Source organism: Panthera tigris, chromosome C1, assembly GCF_018350195.1.
Source record: "Panthera tigris isolate Pti1 chromosome C1, P.tigris_Pti1_mat1.1, whole genome shotgun sequence".
In the NCBI taxonomy this organism is placed as follows: Eukaryota; Metazoa; Chordata; class Mammalia; order Carnivora; family Felidae; genus Panthera; species Panthera tigris.
The window spans coordinates 219447954-219474264 of NC_056667.1; the positions used below are offsets into that span (position 1 = coordinate 219447954).

A 26311-nucleotide genomic window follows, 5' to 3' on the forward strand; every position below is an offset into this window, starting at 1 on the left:
CTTTTTCATTGGCATGGTTGCACTTAAAAAAAAAAAAAAAATACCAGCTGTAGAATTGGTCTATCAGGTCCATCAAAGAATCCTTTTGCTTTTTTTATTAGGACCACGTGGAACCCGTGGCTGACTTCAGTGAGCACTGACGCCCCTTTGGAGGCGTTCGTGTGCCCTGCACCTCTCCACGCTCCTTCTGTGTCCCCCTTTCTGTCTCATCGCAGTGGTTTTGAATTTTCTCCATGAAGCTTTCTTTTGTTAAGCTTACTCCAAAATACTTCAGCTCTTTGTGACTGTTACAAATGTGGTTGATTCCTTCCTTTCTGTCCTGAGGATGGTGGCTAGTTGTGTATAGGGGAACGCAGCTTAGATGCATGTATGGTATTTTTCCCCCATCACCTGACTCAGTTCCATCTCTTCATGATAGTTTTCTGGTTGATGTTCTCAGGTTTTCACAGTGAATTATCGTTTCTACAAATAATGATCGTTTTGCTTCCTTTCTGATTCTTTACGTCTCATTTCTTTCTGTTTTGATGTCAGCGTCACATAGTAGCTATTTAGTGTACTGCTGAGAGTGGCCTCCTCCTCTTGTTCAAGAATCACTTTCTTCCTGTTCTATGGGTACCTGGGTGGCAGCTGACTCGATTTCGGCTCAGGTCATGATCTCATGTCCGTAAGTTTGAGCCCCATGTCAAGGTCTGTGCTGACAGCTCTGAGCCTGGAGCCTGCTTCAAATTCTGTGTTTCCCTCTCTCTCTGCCCCTCCCCTGCTCATGCTCTACCACTCTCTCTCTCTGAAAAATAAAATAAACATTTAGGGGCACCTGGGTGGCTCAGTCGGTTAAGCATCCGACTTGGGCTCAGGTCACGATCTCACGGTCCGTGAGTTCGAGCCCCGCGTCAGGCTCTGTGCTGACTGCTCAGAGCCTGGAGCCTGTTTGAGATTCTGTGTCTCCCTCTCTCTCTGACCCTCCCCCATTCATGCTCTGTCTCTCTCTGCCTCAAAAATAAATAAACTTTAAAAAAAATAAAATAAAAAATAAAAATAAAATAAACATTTTAAAAAAAGAGTACATTTATCTTGATGATTACTCAGAAATGTATGGAATTGTTGAATCCTTACATTGTACGGCTGAGAATAATATAATGACACTATATGTTAATTATACTTCAATTGCAAAAGGAAACTAGAAAAATACCCAAAAAAAGATGAAATATGGCCCCTACAAAAAAGAAAAAAAAAGAGAGAGTGCGCAGGGGAGAGGCATAAAGAGAGGGAGACATAGAATGCAAAGCAGGCTCCAGGCTCTGAGCTGTCAGCACAGAGCCTGACGCGGGGCTTGAACTCACGGACCTGAGATCATGACCTGAGCCGAAGTTGGACGTTTAACCGACTGAGCCACCCCCAGGTGTCCCAACATTAAAATTATTACTTATTATTTTTTTGCTGAACACAGGATAGTTGACTTGCAAAAGCTTTTTTACTTTGGTAAAATTTACTCCAATACAGGAGTTAAACACACACATATATACACGTATACATATGTGTGTATGGATATATGTGTATCCATGTGTGTGTCCATACATATGTATGTATATGCGTGTATATTAGTACAGAAACCTGTGTAATTAAGTGTAGTTTTATGCCCAGATTTAAAAACCCTGTTCCGGATCTGGACGCTGGTGCATCATGGATGTGTGCCTGTGTGTCTGCACACTTGATACGTGTTGGCATCCCTCGGTTCGGCAGGCCTCCTGGGACAAGCCGGGGCTTCACTGCCCGTGGGTGGAGGGCTTGGATGGGGCTGTTAATCCCACCATCGCCCCTTACCGCGTGGGGTGACCAGGCACTTGAGAAGGGAGAGGGGAGGACTGGAGCAGCAGAGCAGTTGTGGACATTCTGGGCCTGTCAGTGGCGCATCTGCCACGTTGCTGGGCCTCGAGATTCAAGATGGATGACGCAGTCTCTGACCCTGTGGTATAGGAACGCACCCAAACAAGTAAATGTGGGAACGACGGCGCCATAAGCACCGTGCTGGAGAGAAGCGCCAAGTGATGTGGCGGTTATGTGGAGCCAAACGCAATTAAGGGGACCTTCCCCACGAGGCAACTAACTCACCAGGTTCTCAAGGGTCTGCTCGTGGCCGCCAGAGGGAGAGGGGGTCTCCCTGTGAGGGAGCAGCCAGGTGTCCGAGTCGCCCCCGAATGGGCAAGGCCAGGCCTTGTGGGGCCCATGTGCACACACCTCTGGGGCCTTCCTTGTCCTCCTGTGGAGCCCCCCACCCCGCAACAGCCCTGCAGTCCTGGGGGAGGGGACACAGCTGTGGGAGAGCTTCCTGGGGAGGAGTGCTGAGTGTGAGAGGAGTTGCAGCAGACCCCAGGATTTCTGACCAGCTCACCACTGAGGGGATTGGACCGCACGTCAGGCTGCAGAGCCTGTTGTGGGCGGGTTCTCCCAACAGCACGGCCGGCACGCGAGCCCTCACCGTGATCCTCGTCAGACGTGATCTTATGGTACTTCGTCCAGAACATTTGCTCTTCCCTTCTCTACGGATGGCGTTGTCTGCATCCCTTTGCGGCTGTGACTCGCTGCATGCCGTTTGTCACCACAGAGGGCAGCAATTTCCGTCTTCCCATAAGAATGCTCGCTTTACAGGCGTCTGTGGGGCTCAGGCGGTTCAGCTGCTGACTCTTGATTTCGGCTCAGGTCACGATCCCACGGTTCGTGAGTTCGAGCCCCTGCATCAGGCTCTGCACAGAGCCTGCTTAGGATTCTCTCTCCCCCTCTCTCTCGGCCCCTCCCCCACTTGCGCTCTCTCTTTCTCTCAAAATAAACTTAAAAAAAGAGAAAAGAGGGGCGCCTGGGTGGCTCAGTCAGTTAAGCGTCCGACTTCGGCTCAGGTCACGATCTCCCTGTCTGTGAGTTCAAGCCCCGCGTCGGGCTCTGTGCGGACTGCTCAGAACCTGGAGCCTGTTTCAGATTCTGTGTCTCCCTCTCTCTCTCACCCTCCCCCGTTCATGCTCTGTCTCTCCCTGTCTCAAAAATAAATAAAACGTTAAAAAAAAAAATTAAAAAAAAAAAAGAGAAAAGAGTGCTCACATTAGGAGCACAGCCACTTCTTGGGCACACAGTAAGAAAGTCCAGTGTTTAAACTCACAGAAACTACCGTCCTGGGGAGCCATGGAGGTTTGCCTCTCCCCCCCCGCAGGTGTTATCTTTGCAGTGCGAAAATGACATGCCCGCTGATGAAAATTGAGACATCGCAGAAGTTAGAAAATAAGGTAAAAGTGAAGGCCCTGGTCCCTATTCCCACCCCCATTCAGTCCAGAATGGTGATTTCCTCTCAGGATGGAGCCTTCCAGACTTGCTTCAGTTAAGGTAAATGCAGCGTGCACATTTTATGAAGTGGGCTTCTGTCATGTACACTGGATAGGAAGGGAACCCTTTTTTCTTCATGACTGAACTGTGGTCTTGGACTTCATTCCACGCTGGTACAGAGTCCTGAGGGCTGTGACAACGGAGGTACCATTGTTCGTGTCATCAGTTCTCTGTTGGGTTTGTCCTTGCATCTTTGGCTCTGTGCGGTTGTGTGAGAATATCTGTAGGAGAAAGTTCTAGAAGTGGAATTGCTGGAGCAAAGGTGTATGCGTACACTTTAAGTTTTGGAGGTGTTTTCAGACTCTCCCGGAGGACGGGACGAACTGGAGTTCTCCCAGTAGTGCGCGGACATGGCTGCCTTCCCCCAGCCGCACCACCCCGTGCTCCCAGCCCTCTGAGATGGACAAGAAGTGGTGTCTCGCTGTTTTATTTCATTATTAGAGGGCTTGAGTGCATTTCTATGTGCCTAAAAGCCATTTGTATCTCTTTACCCAATTCATGAGAGCAATGTGAGAGAGAAATCGCTTGTTTTAGTATGATTCTGGATGGTAACTTTGTTCGCTGTTTCTCTGTTCAGAAGTTTTTCACCTTTAATTAATCGAGTCTGTCTGTCTTTGGTACTTTAGGAACACTTTACTTAACCCCAAAACTGGAGAAATATTTTCCTGCTTTGTTCTGTTCTTTAGTCCATAGGAGTTTATTTTGTGACCAGTGCAGACCAGGGAGCTAACTTCATGTTTCTTCTGAACGGAGGGCCGATCGTCCCACCTCTAGTCTGAGCAGTGCGAGGTCTCCTCGCTAATGTTATTACCAAATAATCAAGCATTCACTGGGGTCTCAGGCAAACATGGAGTATGAGACCCACCTCTGTGGTAAATACCAAGTTGATAAAGTGTTCACTGAGGCTAAGAACGGGTTCTGTCATCTAACGTTGCCAAGAAAAAAAGCTAAAGATGCACCTGAGAAGGTAAGAGTGAGGGGGTTGTCTGGCTTCACTTTGGTGTCCGCTTCTGAGCACTAAGAGCCTTAGAAGAAGGCAGAGTGAAGCAAGGAGTTAGGAGGATGGATTTTACGTGCGGAAGCCACATCTTGCCACGCTGTTTCATGAACCCGGGTTGTTGGAAGGCACCTCATTCTCCTGTGCTCCCCTCCCTGCCTCTCACAGCCTAAGCGCGATGGCCAGACGCTGCTGACTCAGGTGTGGAGGCGCCTGAACCTGACGGAGTGTGACTACTTCGGGCTGGAGTTTCAGCACCCCCGGGCCTACTGGGTACGTGCTCTTGCCTCACTCTTGCAGACGGGCTGCGGGTACGTGGTGGGTGCTGGCGGTGCACGTGGCCATGGCAAGCCTCGGAGGACCTGTGGCAGCAATGGGAGCACGGAACCTTATCACAGGGCTGTTACTGGGGCTGTCCCGTGGAAATACGGAGTACACGTGCCTGTTAGCAAGGCTGAGTTCCCATCCTCCCTGAATTTGTTCTCCCTGCCAGTACGTGTGCCAAGGAGATCCAGAAACTCCCTCTAGTACATCTGTTTGGTGATCGTTTTTAGCAAACTGTGCTACTAAATTGTTTATCCTTTTTGTCACTTGATAGATGAGCCTTAAAAAGTGTGGAGCTTTAATATTTACAGGTGGAACTGTTTTAAAACCCAACATCAACCTGTTCGTTCAATAAGTATGTTAACGTTAGAGCTCCATCCGCCCCTTCGTGTAGTGGTGCTCTTGCCATTGTTGTTTACAAGTGCAGCATGCACCACGTAGTTGTTTGGCCTTAACAGATGCCCCCCCCCCCAAAATAATTATTGGTACCTGTTCTGTGCATAGCAACAGCAGCGTGCTGTGGCCTCGTGGTGGGGTCCCACACAGTGTGGCATCTTGGCCTCCTGCCACACTTCTCGAAGCAGGTGCTCCTATACCTCTCCCAGGTGTCTTTTTTTTTTTTTTAATATTTATTTATTTTTGAGAGAGAGAGAGAGAGAGAGAGAGAATTAGCAGGAGAGGGGCAGAGAGAGTTGGAGACACAGAATCCAAAGCAGATTCCAGGCTCTGAGCTGTCAGCACAGAGCCCAACACAGGGCTCGAACTCACAGACCGTGAGATCATGACCCAGGCTGAAGTCAGACATTCAACTGACTGAGCCACCCAGACACCCCACTCCCAGGTGTTTTATCAGCATTAGACTGGTGTGTGAGCGGAGAACCAAAATAGGCCCGCCTTAAATATCTCTCCTAATTATAAACAGTTCTGTATTTTGTAACATACTTATTAAATAGAGAAATCATTGAACACATCTGATCTCTTTTCTAAATTCTCTTTAGATTTGGCTCGAACCTATGAAGCCCATCACTAGGCAAATACGGAGTAAGTCCTTTTTTTAAAGTCTTTAAAAATTCTGTTCATTTTAGATGCTTTTGTTCTTGACTGTTCAAATTGAAGGTATGTTCAGATGTTCATTGTCACTGGATAGCAGCAAGGTGATCGACAACAGTACTTGAACTTGAAAGTCATTTCACTACTTAGTCTTATCCTGTGTTAGCTGGGGGTGGGCAGTAATTTAACTCACTTCATTCTCAGATGTGGCAGTAACAGGATATGTTCTTTGATAGCACTTTAATTTTGGACCAATATGCAAAGACAAATATCGTACGATTTCATTCATATGTGGAATTTAAGAAACAAAACAGATGAACATGTGGGACGGGAAAGGAGAGAGGGGAAACAAACCACAAGAGACTCTTAATGACAGAGAACAAACTGAGGGCTGATGGAGGGAAGTGGGTGGGGGACGGGTATTAAGGAGGGCACTTGTGATGAGCACTGGGTGTCATATGTAAGTGATGAATCACTGGGTTCTACTCTGGAAACCAATACTACACTGTATGCTAACTAATTTGAATTTAAACAAAAAAATAAGAAGGCAGTTTCTCTCTGAGTTATGAAAAGACATTGAGGTTCAATTAGCATTTGTAATTTTTTTTAACAATTTTTTTTTTTCTAGAGAGAACATGCATGACTGGGGAGAGGGGTAGAGAGAGAAGGAGAGAATCTTAAGCAGGCTCCATGCCCCACACAGAGCCCAACACAGGGCTCGATCCCATGACCCTGTGGTCGTGACCCAAGCCAAAATCAAGAGTTAGATGCTCAACCGACTGAGCCACTCAGGCACCCCCCCTATTTTTTTAAACAATTTTTAAAATTTTATTTTTTGTGATTTTTTTTCTGAGTATAGTTGACACACAGTTTAGATTTTTAATAAAATAGTTCATAAAAAAATAATAAAATAAAATAAAATAGTTCATACTATTTTGTAATTTTAAACATTATTTTTGTTAGTCTCTATTAAATTTGTTAAATTGAGGCACATAGTGATGCCTCTTAATAATTATGTAACGCACAGGGTCCTTTCTAGGGGTCCAGATTCACCTGCAACGTTTTTAGTCCCGAATGGGAGAGAAGGGCATGCACCAGTAGCTTCATCAGTCACTGGTGACGTCAGGCCATGTGGGGCATCATCACATTTAGCAAAACAGCTCCTCTTTCCTTTTTGGTGAAAATTACATGGGTGTGTTACTGTAAAATTTCAGTAAAGCTAAGATACTCAGATGAGCTAATAATACCTTGTGCTTTTTCTTTACAGCAGTCATATTGTTCTGGTTCAGTATAGTGAGCGATGGTAACATTTTTCTTTCACTAAAGTGTACAAAGATCTCAAAAAATAGTGGGATTGACCTAATATTTGTGAAGTTTAAAATGTTTCTTTTCATAGGGCCAAAGAACGCATTGCTTCGTCTAGCAGTCAAATTTTTCCCACCTGATCCGGGTCAGTTGCAGGAAGAATATACAAGGTAAAGAGCCCCTACTAAGCCACAGCTGCTGTCAGCGGGATCTAGAATTCACCTGTATCTCCAGCAGCGCCTGGCTCATCAAGTGCTCAGGCTCTATGTATTCAAAGAATGAATGAATACATCTTCATTCACCTAAAAGGTGAACAGTGTACACAGAAAAGGTGTGGTCAGTGTCTAGTATTAAAAGAAGCATTTAACTCTTGCACAAACACAAATGCCAGCGGAGCTTGGAAGAGTGTTTATGGTGCAAACTGGGGACAAAGGTGGGGGGACTAACACGTGTTAGTGTGCTGTTGAACTGATAGCCTCCTGCTGACACAGATTTACGCATGTGCGTAAAGTTGTCGGGAGCCTAGCCCGTATGCCCAAAATACTCTCAAGTGGGAGAAGTGTTGAGTTTGAGAGTCCTTATGAATATATGAGCAGAAGTATTTTAGGTGATTTCTTTTGTTATCACTCTCTCGAATTCGAGATTGATTCTTCGTAGAAATGATTTGAAGAAAATGTTTACAGTTGCTTCATCTGGGCACAGATTATGGAATTTATTTTCCTTGTGTTTTATGTACCAATTCAAAACCCAAGATCAGATATAAGATAAAAGAGAACTGTGATATCATTGTGGTGGTACCAGCCTTTCTGAGCAAAAAAAAATGTATTTATACCTGCATCATGGGCATCTTATGAATCTCTCTTTAGAAGGTTCTTACAGAACTCTGTAACATCACAGAATCCCAGGTTGTCAGCTGCAGGGAGATGTAGAGATCCCATTAGCCTAGCCGCTCACTTTGTGGGTAAGGAAACAACCCCAGGGGCAGCAAAAAGTGTTGTTATGAGTGAATACAGAGCTCATCTTCTTAGCATATTAAGTACCTGGCGTTTCCCAAAAAAGTCCTCTTTGAGGGAATAACAGGTAACGGAAGGTGTTACCTAACGGGGTCCAAGCCAACTTTATGCAGAAGGTGCTTCTTTTATTTATTTAAAAAAAAAAAAAGCAGTTTATTATAAAAGAAGAAAATCTTCAGAATACAGCTACATGGAATAAAAAGCAAATGTTCCCCTTCACTCCCTGCCCACTGCGCTGTCCCCAGAAGTAGTTACACTTGAGGAGTGTCTTCCAGACGAATTCACAGCAAATGTATAAATGGAGCCAGGTCTTTAAAGAAATGGTAATTTACAAAGCAGGATCACACTATGCGCCCAGAACTGTGGGTTGGATGGCTTGTTTGATCTTGTTTTGTTATCCACGTGTCCGTCTTTGTGTGTACAGTGCATGTGCCTGTATCTACTTTACTAAGTTATTATATTAGTGCATACTTAGATCGTTTCCGATTTTTCTCTGCTATATTGCTGCAAATAAACAGCCTTGCCCACACATCTTTGTAAGCTCTAGAAAATATCTCTCCTGAAAAGTTTCATAAAAGTGAAATTGCTAAGTTAAAGGGTAGCCACATTTAAAATTTAAGAGAATACAGTAAATCTTAACAGCTCACTCAAGGATAAATTGCAGCAAGGGCAGAGAGAGTTTGTCTTGTCCATCGTAGCTCCAGCTCCAGAAATAGTACCTGGAACATGGTACAAGCTCAGTGATTATTTGTCGGCGGAATAAATGTGCATATGAGCATATTAATACTGCCTTCTTTAGTCACATTCAGGAGTGCCTGTTTCTCAGATCCTAGCCAAGGCTGAATATCATCGATCTGTCTCAAACTTCCATGGCCACATTTTAAGCTCTATCTGAATTGGATGTTGCTGATTCTTTCACAACAGAGTCATTAAGTGCAGTTGTGTGTGTGACAGAAGTGACCTGAACTTGTGAGCTTGCCCTTGAAGGTGCGGTAGGGTCCGGGAGGCGAGCATCTGAGTGCTCTCGTGTGTGCGGTGACTCTGCCCACGGAGCTGCCGCCTGCGACTTCACCTCTTTGTCACTGTCTGCTCTGGTGTCCCTGGTCACCGCTGTTTACGGGTGCTGTCCTGCGACGGAGATGCGGGGGGTCTGCCCTAGAGCCTTCGGAGCTGACATTTGTGTTGTTTGAATTCCCTTCTAGGTACTTGTTTGCCTTGCAACTTAAGAGAGACCTCCTGGAGGAGCGTCTGCCCTGTGCGGACACCACGGCGGCCCTTCTGGCATCCCACCTTCTGCAGTGTTAGTGTCCCCAGCCGCGGGCGGAGGCGCATACGGTGTCCTAGGTGCACGGCCCTCAGGACCGCCAGCACCTGATGTACCTGCACAGTTAATGAATGTGATGAAAGAACAGGCCTTCGATTTGAGTATTTTCTCCAATAAGCTGAAGATTAACATCTACAGAGTGGAAGTCCTTGAGGCAGACAGTCTCCACCAAGAAAGGAAGGCTCCAGGCCAAGATCTGCAGCCACACGAATCCTTTCCGAATGTCTCTCCTTTGTGTCTTCCCGCGTTTTCCCCATAAATGTCTTGCGTCTGGGAGCCAAGTGGCAGCCCTGACCCTCAGCACCCCTGGAAAGAGACCTCCCTGGGGTGACCGTCACAGCCCCTCTGGTGATAAGTCAGTCATCAAACCCTGAGGGAAAAGAACACATTTCTCAGTATGTCACACAGCAAGAGGTAGCTCAGAAGAACGGGAAAATTTATATTGTAGGAAGAGGTTCCGAAAAACGGGTGTGTGTCTTGCTGGGGCTTTACAAAGCCCCCCACTGACAGGGTAGGACGAAGGAAATGCTGCTTCTGGACTAGAGTCCCTGACACAGAAGTGATGTTTCTGAAATTTGAGCACAGAAAGTAGAATGTAGAAAGTGTGGGGGATCATAGGAACGGCTAAGTACGGGGGTTAATTTGTGGTTTGCCGGGTCCCCTCCCCTCCCCCATACACACCTTGTACAAATAGCGAATTTCATCACTAGGGGCCTTGCTGTCACTTGTTGATATAAGTTTTCAAAGTGACTTCGTTGTTTTTTATTGGGTTTGAGGTCTTCTCAGAGAGACAGCTGGCTTTCCGGTGCCAAAGTGGTGTGATAACCTGTCGAGCCGTCGCCCTGCCCTTGGACACGCGCTGCGTCCACTGCGGGAACCTGCAGAGACAGGGCCACCCGCTGCAGCGTGACTCTGAGCCAGGACGTCTGGCTGTAGGAGACGTGACAGAGCAGCTGCTGACAGCATGGTGGGGTCTGAGGCTCGGATGCCGCAGCAGACCCGGGGCCCGCCTGCTCGGGGGCTGTGCCCTGCTCATGGGCGGCCGTGTCTTATGTGGGCACAGCACACCCTCAAGTGTGGCACAGTGCAAGCGACGTTTCTGTGAACTTGAGATGGTCTCAAAACAAAAAAGATGTATATTGTTTAAGATTATTGGGCTTTAACTACGATTCTTGAAACATTAGTGGCCTCTCAAGCTTCATGAAATTAGAAAGAGACATTGTTCCTCAAGAATTTGAGAGGCCCCGAAGGAAAAAATGATTTAAAATACATTGTCCTGAAACAAACAAGATACATATTCCTGGTCACAAGAGTCTTGAGACTACAGACAAATAAAGCGAGGTTTAAAACACAGAAAACTCAGGATAAACTGGCGACTGAGTGTCAGCCTCCCTGGGGTCACTCACCAGCATCTTTGTTCTTCAAAACTCAGGAAAAAACTTCTTTACCTGCCTTTATATTTGCCTTTAGTAGCTTAAGATGTGTGGGAAAGTAAAATACAAAATCTTGTTCATAAAATAAAAATATTTATATATTCTTTTATTACAGATTTAGGATAATTTTTTTCTTTTAATTCATGCATTTGCATGTACAAATGCTTGTATTTTTCTTTATTTGAGAATTAGAATTACTGACTGTTGTTCTCTCACTTCAGCTGAAATAGGAGATTATGATGAAACCCTGGATCGAGAGCACCTTAAAGTGAATGAGTACCTGCCCAGTCAGGAGCGTTCTCTTGAGAAGATTCTAGAATTCCACCGGAAGCACACGTGAGTCTGTCAGAGTCAGCCGCTGGCACCCTGTCCCTACACTATAATGATGAAATAGTGTATTTAAGTAACGGGAGCCACCACTAAGGCTTCTGCAAGACTGACTAAAGTGACTGCCGTCCACTCTCTGGGAGGGCACAGTCTCACTGCTTTAGAAAGGCCGGAAGGGACGTCAGGGCCCTGGTAAGAGTGACCAGAGGGCAGAGCGTCAGGGGCAGCCACGGGGTCCCACCACATGCATGACACCGTTGATGGTGAGAAGCGTGTGGTAGCCCGCCGAGCAACAGGCGGCCCTCCTGTGAGGTGGGGTGGGGCTGGCGGGCCTGCTCTTTGACTGACTTGACGCCGGTACGTCCTTTCAGGTTGAAGAGAGGTGCAGGAGGGAGGGCCAGGGCCGAGGGCCTGGGGGGAGTTAGCTGTGATATTGAACTCCCCAAAAGGAGAGTGGACAGGAGAGAAGCCTTGCCCTTGAGAAGGTGGACCAAGATGCTCACCTGGAGGACCTTACCCCGGCAAGTCTGTGTGCTTCTCATGCATTTTGCCACTCAGGGCACTTGGGGAGCTCCTCTTGTGTGCCTGGCATCGGGACGGGCACTGGATACACGAGTATATTGTTGTGCACTATGGTGTGCAAGCTGAGGGCAGACAGAGCGGCCAGGGTGAGAAGGGTGAATGGCCGGGCTGCTTGGGCCAGCAGGCATCTCTAAGGAATTGGCCACGTAGGGTTGGTGAAGGGGGAGTGCCAGGCGAAGGCAGCAGCCTGGGAGGGTCCAGGAGACCCAGCATGGTGCCCGCAGTTGCACCTGAATTTCTGGCTTGGCCGGTGGGGCGAGTAATAGTGCCCGCTGCTCACAGGAGGCTGTGTGACTCCACTGTCATGGCCAGACCAAGCAAAGGCCCCAGCCCCCTCTAGGTGCACGGTTGGGGGCACCTCTTAGTGTCAGGGTTCAGCACACTGGGGCAGAGGAACAAAGGGTCATCTCCCAGTGCCAGTCCCCAGGGAGATGATCGCCTGTTTGGGATTTGTTCCTGGAGTTGGCATGGGGCACTGCAGGGTCAAGAGTCCCACCAAGGCATCGGTGCCAGCAGGTGGATGGGTCTGGGATGCGGGCAGAGTGTTGTCAACACGTCGGGCACATCAAGCTATGCAGGTCACCCAGGGAAGAGAGGGTAGACACAGATGGGAGAGCAGGGCCCAGGACAGCCTCCTGAAGACTGGCCTTGAAGGGAGGAGTGAGAAAGGGGCTCCGCCAGAAGCCAGGAGAACGAGGCAGGGTGTGTGGGGGTCTCAAGCTCTGAGGGACGGGTACGTCAGGAAAGGGTTGAGGCTCCCCACCGGGCCCGACGAGTGTGGACACAGGCATGTGTGTCAGGTGACGGAATGGTGCAGGTCTATGAGCAGTCACTTTGAGAGCCGCGTGGGAGGGCGCCTGTGCTCACATGTTCATGAGCTTGCACGTGTGTGCGTGTTTGTGCATCTTAGGGGTGTGTCTCAAGGTGGCTGCTTTAAAAATTCGTGAAAGCCAGTTAAAGAGAAATCAGATGATGTGCTTGACACAGGACTAAACCTGGGTTCTTTCCAACAGAGTGTTGCCATCCCTGAGGTCAGCTGTCTCTTGGCTCTCATGATCTTTTTCTTTTCTTTCTGTCAGATATTTAGGGGGCGCCTGGGTGGCTCAGTTGGTTAAACATCCAACTTTGGCTCAATTCATAATCTTATGGTTCGGGTCCTGGGTTGGAGCCCTGCATCAGGCTCTGTGCTGACAGCTTGGAGCCTGGATCCTGCTTCAGATTCTGTATCTCCCTCTCTCTCTGCCCCTCCCCCACTCTCTTGCGCACGTGCTTGCTCGCTCTCTCTCTCGCTCTCTCTCTCTCTCAAAAATAAACATTAAGATATCTATTGTTCAGTAATCTCTACACGCAAGGTGGGATTCGAACTCATAACCCTAAGGTCAAGAGTTGCACACTCCTCTGAGCCAGCCAGGTGCCCCTCTCGTGGTTCTGATGTGCTAACTTTGTCCTCCATGGTCATCAGATATTTACTGCACTTTTATTTCTTTTAATCATTTTTTATGTAGGATTTTTAGAGACGATGTGGTACTTTCATTTTAATCAAGATCTAGTTCTCACATAGTTATTTATAATTATCTTCCTTGACCCACTGGAAACACCCTTGTAATCACCCTTCAAGAGGATATTGAAGAAGTGTTTTTTTTACTTTTATCACAGTTCTTTTGGATCTTTGACATTGAAGAAAAAACATTTGAAAACTGGTGTCTTAGTCCTTCGCGGCTGCTATAACAGAACACCCCGAGCCAGGCAGCTTGGGGACCACAGACTGTGATTTCCCACACTTCTGGAGTTGGGGGTCAGACATGGAGGCACTGGTAGACTCGGGTGTGGTGAGGGCCTGCTTCCTGCGGCACGGATGGCACCTTCTCGCACATCCTCATGAGGCGGGAGGGGCCAAGAGCTCCCCGGAGCTTCTGTTAGGGCATTCTTACTCGTGAATCCCCCACCCAGGCCCTCCCAAAGACTCCCCTCCAAATACCATCACCCCAGAGGTTAGGCTGAAGCATCTGAATTTTGGAGGACACAGACATTCACTCTGGAACGTTCCACCCTCCACAATTCATGTCCTTCTCACATGCAAAGTACATTCATTCCACCCCAACAGCCCAAAAGCCTTCACTGCTCTAACACCAACACTAAATCCTCTGATTCCATGCCCTTACCTGAATCTCATCTTGATGAGATCTGGCTGAGACTCCAGGTATGGTTTGCCTGAGGCACAGTCTCCTCTAGCTGTAAAACCAAAGTACTGTGGTAGGGGATAGGCACAGGGTGCACATTTCCCTTTCAAAGGGAGGGACTAGAAGGAAGAAAAGGGTGACGGGTCTCAGGCAAGTCCAGAACCTAGTGGAGCAAATGACATTAACCTTAAGGCTCAGGAATAATCCTCTTTGGCTCTGTGCCCTGCCCTCCAGGCCTACCGTACTCCTCAAGTATACCCTCCTGCGGCTCCAGGCAGCCCTGGCCTTGGAAACCTGAGCAAGGGCCAGTTGTGTTCCCAACCCCCACGCTCTTCCACCGTGGCCTGTGATGGGAGAGGCAGCCCTGACCCAGATTGCCTTTGGGATCCTCCTTCCCCCGTCCTGATTTCCATTGCGGTGGCCGGTCCATACTGACCTCCTGCTCAGCCTCTTAGCCACACCTCGGTGTTCTTGTTTTCTGCAATATGGGCAGGCTGAGCACTTTCCACGTCTTAAAATTCTGCTTCCTTTTTGCTTAAACTTCCATGTCTCGGGCATCTCTCTCCTCCTGCATTGCTATCAGCAGTCAGAGGAGCCCAGCCATACCTTCATCACTTTGCTTAGAAATCTCTTCGGCCACGGGTGCCAGGAGGGCTTGCTCAGTTAGGCTTCCCACTCGATTTCGGCTCAGGTCATGATCTCATTGTTCTTGAGATCGCGCCTGCATCAGGCTCTCCACAAAACACTAGGACACGAATGTAACCCAGCCAGGTGTTGGGCCACTTTATAAAAAGGATCGCCTTTTCTCCTACTTCCAATGACATATTCCTCACTTCTGAGACCTCGCCAGAATGATCTTTACCACCCTCGTGTCTACCAAATTTTGTTCACGAGGCTTAGGGCTTCTCTGAGAAGAAAAGCTTTTTCTCTGCTCTCTTTTCCTTCTTAGCCCTTACCAGAATCTCCCTTAGCATCCCTAACCCTAGCCTCCCCTCAGAACTCCTCCAGCTTCCGCCCAGTGCCCCGTTCCAAAACAGAAGCATTGGGACACCATGGAAAACGGTTGTCACACCCTGGGTGTTCCTGCTTGATGATGATTTGTCAAATATAAGCTGATAGTCGGGTGTCCATATCAGACTCAGAGAATGGAAGTTTTAGTCTAAGAATAGAAACTGTGGGAAGGGCTCTTCCTTAAAGATCCAGAAGCTCAGACATGTGGGAGTGAGAGGAAGGGTTGTTGATGGGGAACGCCACAGCAGGGCTCAGGCCTTGTGTAGGGGTTCTCCTAACCAGGACCCTGTCTGTCCCGTTCGCCCAGCTGTGCCCTCCCTGAGCGGCAGCCTCCTGGAGGCTGGTCGGTGTGACATGGGCCATGGTCCCTGCCCAGGTCACTGCCCTGGGAGCAGGACTGTGGACTGTGCACTTGGGAAACATGGTTTTATTCCGTTTCATAATTTTATGCTTATAAAAGTATACTCTCTCGGTTAGAATTGTACATTACGAAAATGGTTTTTTGAAGTATGAAATGGGTTTCATGAGATACCGGTGTTATCTGTGGTTTCCCTGTGTTTCGTACCTGTCTCTGCGTACAGTGTTTGCATGTCACCTCCTCAGTATTAAGAACAAATTACAAGGCTGAGCACCTCAGCTCATTTTGTGCATACAAAGAAAACATTCTACCCATCAGGAAGTGGATCACATGATAAAAGGAAATGGACAGTTTCTTTGGCCTGTGTGTGCTCTGCTGCACTTGTAGTGGGTAAATACACTCACAAAAGCAATCCATTCTCTAAAAAAGCCTCCTGTGTAGGTTTGTTTCATTCTCCTTTGTTTTCCTGATCAGTTTTGTTACACACCTTGGCTCTTTTAGAAATCAAGTTGTTTTCAGTGCTGTGATCATGCCGTCCTTTATCATAGGGGCCAGACGCCTGCTGAGTCGGATTTCCAGGTGCTCGAAATTGCCCGGAAGTTGGAAATGTATGGCATCCGTTTTCACGCCGCTTCTGACAGGGAGGGGGCCAAAATTAACCTGGCCGTTTCCCACATGGGTGTCCTCGTGTTCCAGGTAGGGAGAGGGCAGGGGTGTGCGAGGACTGGGTGGGGGCTGATTTTACACGTATCGGTAAATTTTCGTCCTGATGCTGAAGGTCTTGGACTGGTCGGAGGAACCTAGCGTGCCTGTCTCATCCCGCGGAGCACTTCTTTCCCTGTCCTTGCTGTCACAGAGCCCTCTGCCCCCCAGGGCACGCAGTCAAAGGCCACCATTCTAATGCTGAGCCACAGTTCATGTCCATAGAACCTTCAACAGAAACACTGGCTCTTCCACGCTTCAGGCATGGACCTGCTGCAGATCTGGGTGTGCCCCTCTGTGAGGTGTCATTTCAGTACATGAAACAGACTGGAAAGTATCAGAGTCTGTTGCACGTGATAAGCGTCAGTACAGCCTTCAGGAACTTGTGTATTAGTTATGTATGGATGTGTAATTAGTGACATAAAATGGCCACTAAGTTCTGCCTGCAGTCACACATGTGTGTGCTTGGGTTTTTGCTGTGGAAGCATCCGAAGCAGAGGAACACAGACCCTTTGTGCCTGGACATGGTGGAGGGCTCCCTGCATCCTCTCACTCGGGCTCAGTGGCCCAGGTGCATGCAGCCGACCTGCAGAGACCTGCTCATTGCTGACCGCCATGGGAGGTTGCACCCTGGGAGTCCAGGGCTGCATCCTGGGACTCCAGGGAGTCCACTCTGTGGGCTCTTTTTTTTTTTTTTTTTTTTTAAGGTGATTTATTTATTTTGAGGGGGTGGGCGGAGAGACAGAGAGAATCCCAAGCAGGCTCTGCACTGCCAGCACAGAGCCTGCCCGACGAGGGCCTTGATCTCATGAACCGTGAGATCATGATCTGAGCCGAAATCAAGAGTCAGACACTTAACCAACTGAGCCACCCAGGCGCCCCATCTGTGGGCCCTTTTTAACCTGTTTCCCTAAAATGGCTTGTCTAGTCCAGGCCTCTGTAGTCAAGCTACACTTGCTTTCTTTCCCTTTCCTTTTTTAACCTAGCCATCGAATTTCAGTTGCCTACTGGGAAAAAAATTAATCTGTAAACAGAACGCTAATTGTGTTATATCGTACACTGACTGACAGGCAATGATTGTGTCAGGCACACCCAGTGAGTTGGTGGACCCATGGCCTCCCACACCTGTTCACTCAGATGACAGTTCTACCATCATGCGTGATGAAAATCACATCCATCCGAATCCAGCCAGTGTCATTTTCCAGAAAAGGATAACTAATTTGTAACTGGAAGAAGTTAAAACCAGAAATTAGAGTCTTCAAATTAACCACGTTAGATGGAATTCACTATTACTCTCTCAATTGTTGATGCAGGGGCACCCCGTGGTGACAGGCCTGCGTCCCTACTCCAGCCCACAGAGAGCCTCCTCTTTTAAAGACTTTCATTTGGAAATACTTTCAAACTTAGAGAAAAACTGTAAAGAATTAGAACAGCACATCGAGCCCCCACTTGCCCTTTGCCCAGATTGACGCGCTCCAGCATTTCTCACCTGTGCTTTATGGTTTGTGCTTCCCCCAGCACACATTCTCCTCCCCCAACTCTCTACATGCACACGCACGTGTGCACCTGCAGACGGTTTTTCTGAAGCATTTGAGAGTGAGGTGTAGACTTGAGGGCCCTTGACCACTGAAGGCACATATTTCTAACAAGAAAGGGCTCCCTTACCTCCTCACTGACGCAGCTGATCCACTGTTCATTGTCTGGTCTTGTCAGCCGGCAGCGTCCTCACAGCTGCTGTTCTCCCCAGGATGGGACCCAGTCGAGGACCAGACGCAGCACTTAGCGATCGTGCCTGCAGTGTCCTTTAAGCTGGAACATTTTTTTTTTTCTTTATCTTTTACCACCTTGACAGTATTGAAGAGCACAGTCCTTTTTCTCTTTAATAGGATGTTCTTGACTTGTGGTTTGTCAGCTGTTTTCCTGGGATTAGGTTCAGGGGACACATTCCCAGCTGGACCCCTACCCGGGTGTTGTCACGTCCTTCTCAGGGGGTCACGACAGAGACACCACCTGGCCTCACTGGTGGTGTGAATCTTCATCTCTGCTTTCCGGTTATTAGCTACCAGTTACTATAGTTACTAGTTTTTCTCTTTCAACTAATAAGCAATCTGTGGAGAGGCATGTTAAGACCATTCAGTTATCCTGTTTCCCTCCAGATCTCACACCCACTGAACCAGATGGTCACAGGCTCCCGCAGTCCTGGGCCTCACTTTCAAACTGAGATAACCAGGGATCGAAATCCTCTCCGTTCAGAAGAAACCGAACCTATGCCAGGGACAGAAGAGGAGAAACAAAGCCCATAGAATCCTCAGAGAGGACCCCATCTTTTGTCTGTCCCATGGGCAAGACACAGAAAATTGCTTTATGCTGGGTGATGCTTATGAGGAATAGGAATCCGAATGTACAGTTTTCATCTTGTTATGTGAAATTCTAGTCTAGTCATTTATAACAGTAAAACACTGGTAATTCATCAGGAGGCTGGTGCATCCATACTGTGGAGTATCAGGCAACTGCACAGGAAGGAACACAGAGGCTTCCTGTGTCGTGGCACGTGGGACGTTCTGTCGGACGCCCTGTCCCTGTTGTGTGAGCAAAGACTCAACAGGTGTGTGTGGGGTTTGCTGCTGCCCGTGGGGAAAAAGGAGAATTACACCCCATTTATGCCATAGAAGAACCAGGTGGTATTCGTGGCCACGGGGAAGGCAGCTGTGGGTTCCGGGAGCCAGTGAGGGGGCTTTTCCCTGTGGACACATTCTGGTGCCTGCGAGTTTGGACCTTGTTGACGTGTTACTGTCTTACGTTTTCCGGAACGCCCTGCAGAAGTCAGAGAGGACCTTCATCTCTGAAACACGAGCAGTGTCCAGTCACAGGGACACACGGAGAACAGGAGCGCCTGCAGGTCTGAGATGCGGTGGCAGAGAGGGCAGTGTTGGCAGGATGGGACTGGAAGATGAAAGTGAGGCAGAATCTCCACCAGGAGGCTTTGACTGAAGGTGGAGGAGGGGAGCGAAAATTCAGAGAACAGCTCAGGAGGCCCAGCACCCAGCACCCAGGAAGCCCAAAGCAGCAGAGGGAGCCTTTAAGAAATTACCCGGGGAAAATATCCAGAACCGAATGCACAAATTTCCACGTTAGAACCATCTACACGTTCCTCGTATAACCCACAAGGAAAGATCACCACAGAACACAGCAGCGTGAAATGTCATAGTAGGGGATGGGACCAGAGAGCTTCCAGGAGGAGAGACCAGGAAGCGTGTCAGACTCGTCAGGGGCAACACTGGAAGCCACAAGACGACCGGGCAGGCGGTCGTGCAGAACACGAAAGTAAGTCAGTTCCCACCCAAGGGCCTGTGCCCCGTCCAGCAGGACTTCCCAGGACTTCCGTGCAGAGAAAATAAGAGAGTTTTCCAGACACGCAGTTTTGCAAAGGTGTGAGTGCTGAGCACCCCTTAAAGGACAAAAGAGACCAGGCTGGCGGCGGTGGGCGGGGCCTCACGCTGGGGGCCGGGGCCCAGAGCGCACCTGCCAGCGCACAGGCAGCGGGGAGAAAATTGTCTCGTGGATCAGACCCATCGAAGAGTTTAAATTCTGCGTGGATGGTTTAGGCTGAATTAGTGATGGGAACATAGAGAATTGAGTAAATGAAAAGAGGCACTCAGTAAGTCAAGAAAAAGTAAAAGGAGCAAAATATAGTTAGAATTCACCATAGCTCAGCCTGTGAGCTGTACTCACGTGATCAATAGTATGAAAACCAAATTTAAAATTCGGCGGCCATCAAGGGGTGCGGGAGGGCTCAGAGGCCAGGTCTCCCACAGGCATCCCGGGCGGGCGTCAGAGCTGCTGGGGAGGTTGGGGGGGGGGTGCTGGTTTCTGTCCCAGCAGGAGTGCTTGAACATGGGGCCCACAATGCCTGGGTTTTGTCTCAGGCCCTGCCTGACGTTTCTAATTACACCATGGGTCATTGCATACAAATCTGTGTGAGAGAAGTGCTGCCGGCTGCTCAGGTTTAAAAGTTAGAAAGTCTCTGCTCTCTTTCTCACTCTTTCTCTAAATAAATAAACTTTAAAAGCGGGGCGGGCTTCTCGGTGGCTCAGTCAGTTAAGTGTCCCACTCTTGGTTTCGGCTCAGGTCATTATCTCACAGTTGGTGGGATCGAGCCTCGAGTCTGGCTCTGCATGCGCAGACAGCGCAGAACCTGCTTGGGATTCTCTCCCTCGCTGCCCCCTCCTGCTCACTCACATGCACGCACACTCTCTGTGTGTAAATATACTTTAAAAAATAATAATAGTAATTTGTAGGAAAGCCGTATCAAAAACATCAACTTCTCCTAAAACAGGCAGATTTGTATGTTTAGTGTTGACATTTTAATTCAGAGTCATTCCAAATACAATTGTAAAGTATCAAGTGGGTTGTTGTGCTATCTGGTAAGTTTGTAATTTAAACATTTCTCTGTTTCCGGGCGTTTGAGTGGCACGGTCGGTTGAGCATCCAACTTCAGCTCAGGTCATGATCTCACAGTTTGTGAGTTCAAGCCCCACGTTGGGCTCTGTGCTGACAGAGGTCCTCCCCACCCCACCTTCCCCCTCCACTCCTCCCCTGGTTGTGTTCTTTTTCAAAAATCTATATTAAAAAATAAAAAATCTTCTCTTTTCATGAAAAAATGTGTGTGTCTGTCTGGATTATAAACGTGCCTGAGTGTGCATCTCTTGGATTTCAGGGCACCACCAAAATTAACACTTTTAACTGGTCCAGAGTCCGAAAACTCAGCTTCAAGAGGAAAAGGTTTCTCATCAAACTGCACCCAGAGGTCCGTGTAAGTACGATTTGGAGCACTTTCTAAATTTTAAGAAAATTTATTCTGCTAGAATATTGACTTTTCAAATTATAAAGCACTTTGGCGCCACGCACACAAGAGTTTAAGGATGGGATCTGGAATTGTGCGGAAAGGCTTCTGGGTAACCTGCCCTGTAGGGCTGCCACTGAGGATGGGTCAGCGTTCTGGGCAGGGACCACTTACACAGCTCTTCCCAGCTGGCTTTCGGGTTTAGCCGGGTCTGGGGTGAGAGAGAGAAGCTCCCAGGGGCTGCTGAGAACAGTCTGTTTATTGAGCCTCTTTGTTCTCTAGGTAAGGAGGCTGTGGTCTGAAGGCCTACAGCACGTTAGCATTAGAGCTTCTGTCACAAGTAAGCTGAGGGACGTTCCCAGTATTCTCCTGTCTCTTTGATTCAGAAATTGACCTTTTACGTGCTCTAAGTGGAGAAGTCTTGATTTTCAGAAAATAAGTACTCCTTCCATTTGAGATTGTCTGTCAATAAAGTAATAATTACATATGAATTTACTGAAATGGGTAAAGATGGAAAAAAGTAAATGTGTCTATAAGTGTGATAGTTAGGAAAAATCCAGTACTTGAAACGATTCGAAGATGTCCACATTGGTACGTTCCCAGTGTACAAAGGAGGTTAGGAAATGAGAGTAGATTAGCCGAACGCTGCGGTTGAGGCTTAAGAGGCTGTGTCAGCGAAGACTGGCTTCCAGTGGTGGGAGATTTAGGCCCTGAACCAGCTGAGAAGAAGGCTCTACTTAAGCTTTTAAAAGGCACTTGATTAGCAAGAGCTTTTGCCCAACAGCAGGTTCCTGGGCTGCCTGGCTGTTTCCTTTCTGTAGAAGCCAGGAAGGAGGGCTCGTTTCTTACTCAAGTATCTGCTGTAGGGATGGGAGGGAAGGATAAGGGATGCTGAAAACATACACAAAATCAGGTAAAGGGCTGCCGTTTTCTCCGTGAGTGAAAGAAAGGGTCCTGGGGCTGTTGGGACAAGTTGGAAAGAGGAGCGTCCCTGCCCAGTGTGCTGGAGCCACAGCGTGACACTCCATCAAGGCTCAGGGCTGCGGCTGCACCTGCCCATGGCAGTTACACCTTGCATCCGTCAGCACTTAGATTTTAAAGACAGAATACAGGAGTCTGGGTAGGACAGTCTTTCTGGGAGATAATTTAGTAATATGTCACGAGGTTCAAAAATGTGCATTGTGGGGGCGCCTGCCTGGCTCAGTCGGAAGAACATGTGACTCTTGTTCTCGAGGTCATGACTTTGAGCCCCGTGTTGGATGTAGAGATTACATAAGTAAATAAATAATTTTTTTTTAATATGCATTGTTTTAAGCTCAGTGTAACAATTCTAGGAACTTATCCTGAGGAGTAGCTATGAGAGAAGGCAGTAGTTTCTTCAAGGCGATGTGTGTGAGGACATCCAGCACATCCCAAAACTCCGCAGGCAACAGCATATAAATAATTGCCTCACAGACAAAATGCCCTGGTTTGCTGGGTGGGATGTGTCGCAAGGATACGCTTATAAATGTTAGCAGTTGTGCGATCGTGGGTGACTGTATCTTTCTGGTAATTTCTACAGTGAAATTTCTTCTCTTAAATATAGATGACACCAGAAGTCTTTATAGATACTTCAGAATAAAAATCTTCCTGAGTTTTTTAAGTTTATTTATTTATTTTAAATTTTTATTTTTGAGAGAGAGAATGTGCCCGTGAGCAGGGGACGGGCAGAGAGAGAGGGAGACACAGAATCCGAAGCAGGCTCCAGGCTCCAGGCTCCGAGCCGTCAGCACAGAACCTGATGCGGGGCTTGAACTCACGAACCATGAAATCGTGACCTGAGCCGAGGTTGGACACTTAACCAACGGAGCCACCCAGGCGGCCCAAGTTTATTTTGAGCAGGAGTGCGTGCACATGCACTCGCACTTGAGCACTTGAGGGGCAGAGAGAGGGGGAGAGAGAGTCCCGTGCTGTCAGCACAGAGCCCAGCTCGGGACTCTATTTCATGAACCGTGACATCGTGACCTGAGCCAAAATCAAGGGTCAGACACTCGACCCATGGAGTCACCCAGGTCTCCCAAAACTATCTTCCTAATTTTTAACTTTGAATGAAAAGCCTGTTGCCTGAATACTGCCTAAATTTTCTTCTTGAATTAGTTACTTGAACCTTTGTGTTTTGTTTCTAGGGACCTTACCAGGACACACTGGAGTTCTTGTTGGGTAGTAGAGACGGCTGTAAGAACTTCTGGAAGATCTGTGTGGAGTATCACACCTTCTTCAGACTCTTTGATCAACCTCAGCCCAGAGCTAAAGCTGTCTTCTTCAGCAGGGGCTCCTCCTTCAGATACAGGTGGGGCCGCACCCCGTGTCGGCGGGGCTCTGGCGGCTTTGTAGGACTGAGAGCATGCATGTCCCTGGTCAGCAGGCAAGCGCTGGGAAGTGGTTCAGAGAATTACATGCAGAACACAGCTACTGTGAAACTGCAGGGAGCAAATCCAGTAAGATAGTGGCAAAAACAGTTGTGATAAAAACTGTGCGAAATCGGTTACGCTTATCACAAACAGAACTTTACAGTGTCTCTGGGAACTTAGAGGGCCGGCACGTGCTATTTCGCCTTCCTGGAAAATTAATGCTGTGAATTGCTGCCGATTCTTTCCTTTAAAATCTGAACTTTTATTCACAGTGGAAGGACTCAGAAGCAGCTGGTGGATTATGTCCGAGACAGTGGGGTGAAGAGGGTTCCCTATGAGAGGTGAGCACCATGGTCTTTGTGATGGGGAGTATGTGCTTTTAAAGTTAATATTTTACGTAGTTTTAACCTTTACGTAGTCACCTCGAGTACGTAAACATGTATTTTGACACTGGAGTTCTCTTTCTTTTATTTTTTTTAAATAATGGATTAATATCTGTCTATAGTTACTTTGCGCAGATACAGATAATTACTTTTTAGCCTCTAATCTGTATAGCGTATCTTATATATAATGTTTTTATATGCTATGCTTAACTTTGAATCTGAAAATGCATGGGTTTTTTGCATGTGGAATTTTTCTTCAACGTGAGGGGATAATTTTACCTCTTCTGCGACATCTGTTTTATCTGAATTCCTGCTTTTTGTCACTGCCTGTTTCTAGCCAGGTGCCTGTGGCATGTTATCAGAACCTTAGCCCCGTTCTTACGTGCACTCTTCCTCGGGGCACGGCTGCCCTCAGAACAGGTGCTGGGAGAGGCAGGCTCGGTGGCTCACAGATTGTTCTCTGTTTGCAGAAGACACAGCAAGACTCGGGTGTCTATTCGTGCTCTGACTGCAGACTTGCCAAGACAGGTTAGTCCTTCCGGTTGAAACATACGTGATATTATCACCCGTACTCTTTTGCAGAATCACCTGGCAGTGTTGTAACAGGACTCTTAGAATCAGTCCTGTTGTTTACATGGCACTCCCAGCCCGGGGGCTGTTTGCAGAAAAGGAGTCCTAAGTAAGGAAAAAGCTTTGTGCATTGAGACGCACCACGGTGGTATTGTAACGCTGCCTGTGCTAGGCGACTCACTAGCACGGTTTTGGTTTCAGGTGTGCCCACTCGATGGGGAGTACCCGGGAACCGCCACGAGTCCCGGGGCAGGAGAGCGGTGTGCGGCCTGGGACACACGCACAATGTGTTGGCAAGGGGAGCTAGCAGGTGGCGGAGCAGCCTGTGTGATGAATCTAAAGTGACAGATGCACAGAGAGGACAGGCTAGAGGCATAAACCTAAGTGTCCCGTGTCGTCTCTGGGTGGCAGGGTTCCAGGCAAGTTCTACTACTTGCCTATCAGGAAGCTCAGCTTGCTTGTCAGGAAAACAGACACTGAATGTTACCTTTATAAAAGCGTGAAACTGTAAAATGCCAGCTTAGGGCGCTAATTTACTTAAACTATATTCACAGAGTGAGATTTTTTTGCTAATATGTTAAGGGTGAAAAGCAGGAGACAAATTTATATCCGTGTTTGGCGTGATTACTACTATACTAAGCATGGGCATAGCCAGAGGCACGTGCAAATGCTTCACAGAAAGACATTTGACCACAGAATCCAAAATGTGATAGCAGAGCCGGCGTGAGGGGACGTAGCTGGCCCTGTGCTTCCCGTGTGCTTGACTAGAGTCTTCCTGTCTGCAGGCTCACAGGTCAGCTTCCACATACGTACTGTATGTAGGCTCTTGCTCTCTTCATGTGATGCTGTCACTGTCTCCTCGTGCATCTCTGTAGTTTCACATTTAGAAGTTTTTATTCCCGTTCGATGTTAGTCTTTGTTGACAGTTGGTCATTTATATTGTTATAGTATTTCCAGAAGCTGCACTTGTACCTCATGTATCAAAGCTCGTGTTTCCCAAACTTTGTTTAATTGGATCTTTTAAATAAAAACATTCTTTAACTCTTCTAGGTATGTTTCAGATTTAGGAATTTTTTGCTAAATCAATTGATATTAATAAAAGACTTCTGTTTAAACAAAGTTAAAATTTATGAATGGTTTCTTTCTTTTAATTTTTTTTAAAGTTTATTTATTTTGAGAGAAAGAGAACACACAAGCACAGGAGGGGCAAAGAGAGAGGGAGGCAGAGCATCCCAGACAGGCTTTGCACTGTCAGCACAGAGCCCAGTGTAGGAGCCGATCCCATGAACCGCGGGATCACGATCAGACCTGAAATAAAGAATCGGAAGCTTAACTGACTAAACCACTCAGGTGCCCCTGAATAGTTTGAAATAGTATGAATGGGGGCACCTGACTGGCTCAGTCAGAAGAGCGTGTGACTCTTGATCTCAAGGTTGTGAATTCAAGTCCCACGTTGGAGCTGCAGCCTACATTAAAAATGAATGAATAAAATAGTATGAATAGGGGTGCCTGGGTGGCTCAGTTGATTGAGCATCCAGTACAACTCTTGATTTCAGCTCAGGTCATGATCTCAGGTTTGAGGGTTTTGAGAATCAAAATCAGGCTCCATGCTGACAGTGTAGAGGCTGCTTGAGATCCTCTCTCTCCCTCTCTCTCTGCCCCTCCCCCACTCGTGCTCTCTTTCCCTGTCTCAAAATAAACATTAAAAAGATAATATGAATAGTCTAAAAATTACATTTAAACTTTCAGTTCTGATACTGTCTTTTAAAAACCACAAGAGCATGTTGAGTACAGTTGGATGATTGAAAAAGCGATGGGATGTACACCTGAGAGAGACTGACCTGTGGACTGAAAGCTACCATTTTCTTTCTGGTCGGTCACCGCTGTGGCTTCTACCGCTGAGCTCATATCGTATGCCGCTCCTTGCACAGAAAATCATTCAGGACTGTCTGGTGATACCTTGGTCTAACCACCCTCTTGACGATGTTGTGTGTGTATACGTCACCTGAAGTTTCCTGGAGGCATGACTGTCTTGTGGCACGTGAGCAGTGACAGAAGGAGAAGAGAGGGCTCACCCCGTGTCCTTGCGTGTGGGACTGTGAGTGAGGACAGGGTCCTCCTGCCCCTGAGCAGCTGCTCACGCGAGCTGG

General features: G+C 47.7%; 1 protein-coding gene across 7 annotated transcripts in view; it reads left to right on the forward strand.

The window, feature by feature from the left end:
- FARP2 (FERM, ARH/RhoGEF and pleckstrin domain protein 2) overlaps window positions 1-26311 on the forward strand; it is a 106190-nt gene that overhangs the window by 41232 nt on the left and 38647 nt on the right. For 5 of the 7 annotated variants that reach the window (XM_042995930.1, XM_042995932.1, XM_042995933.1 and 2 more), the window contains exons 3-12: window positions 4535-4639; window positions 5689-5731; window positions 7137-7215; window positions 9261-9358; window positions 11037-11151; window positions 15822-15969; window positions 20693-20788; window positions 22984-23147; window positions 23481-23549; window positions 24062-24119. In XM_042995930.1, the coding sequence (XP_042851864.1) occupies window positions 4535-4639; window positions 5689-5731; window positions 7137-7215; window positions 9261-9358; window positions 11037-11151; window positions 15822-15969; window positions 20693-20788; window positions 22984-23147; window positions 23481-23549; window positions 24062-24119 (975 nt within the window). Of the gene's footprint in view, window positions 1-3032; window positions 3780-4055; window positions 4337-4534; window positions 4640-5688; window positions 5732-7136; window positions 7216-9260; window positions 9359-11036; window positions 11152-15821; window positions 15970-20692; window positions 20789-22983; window positions 23148-23480; window positions 23550-24061; window positions 24120-26311 lie in introns of those variants that run through there. The other 2 variants (XM_042995935.1, XM_042995931.1) reach the window with 2 other exon arrangements.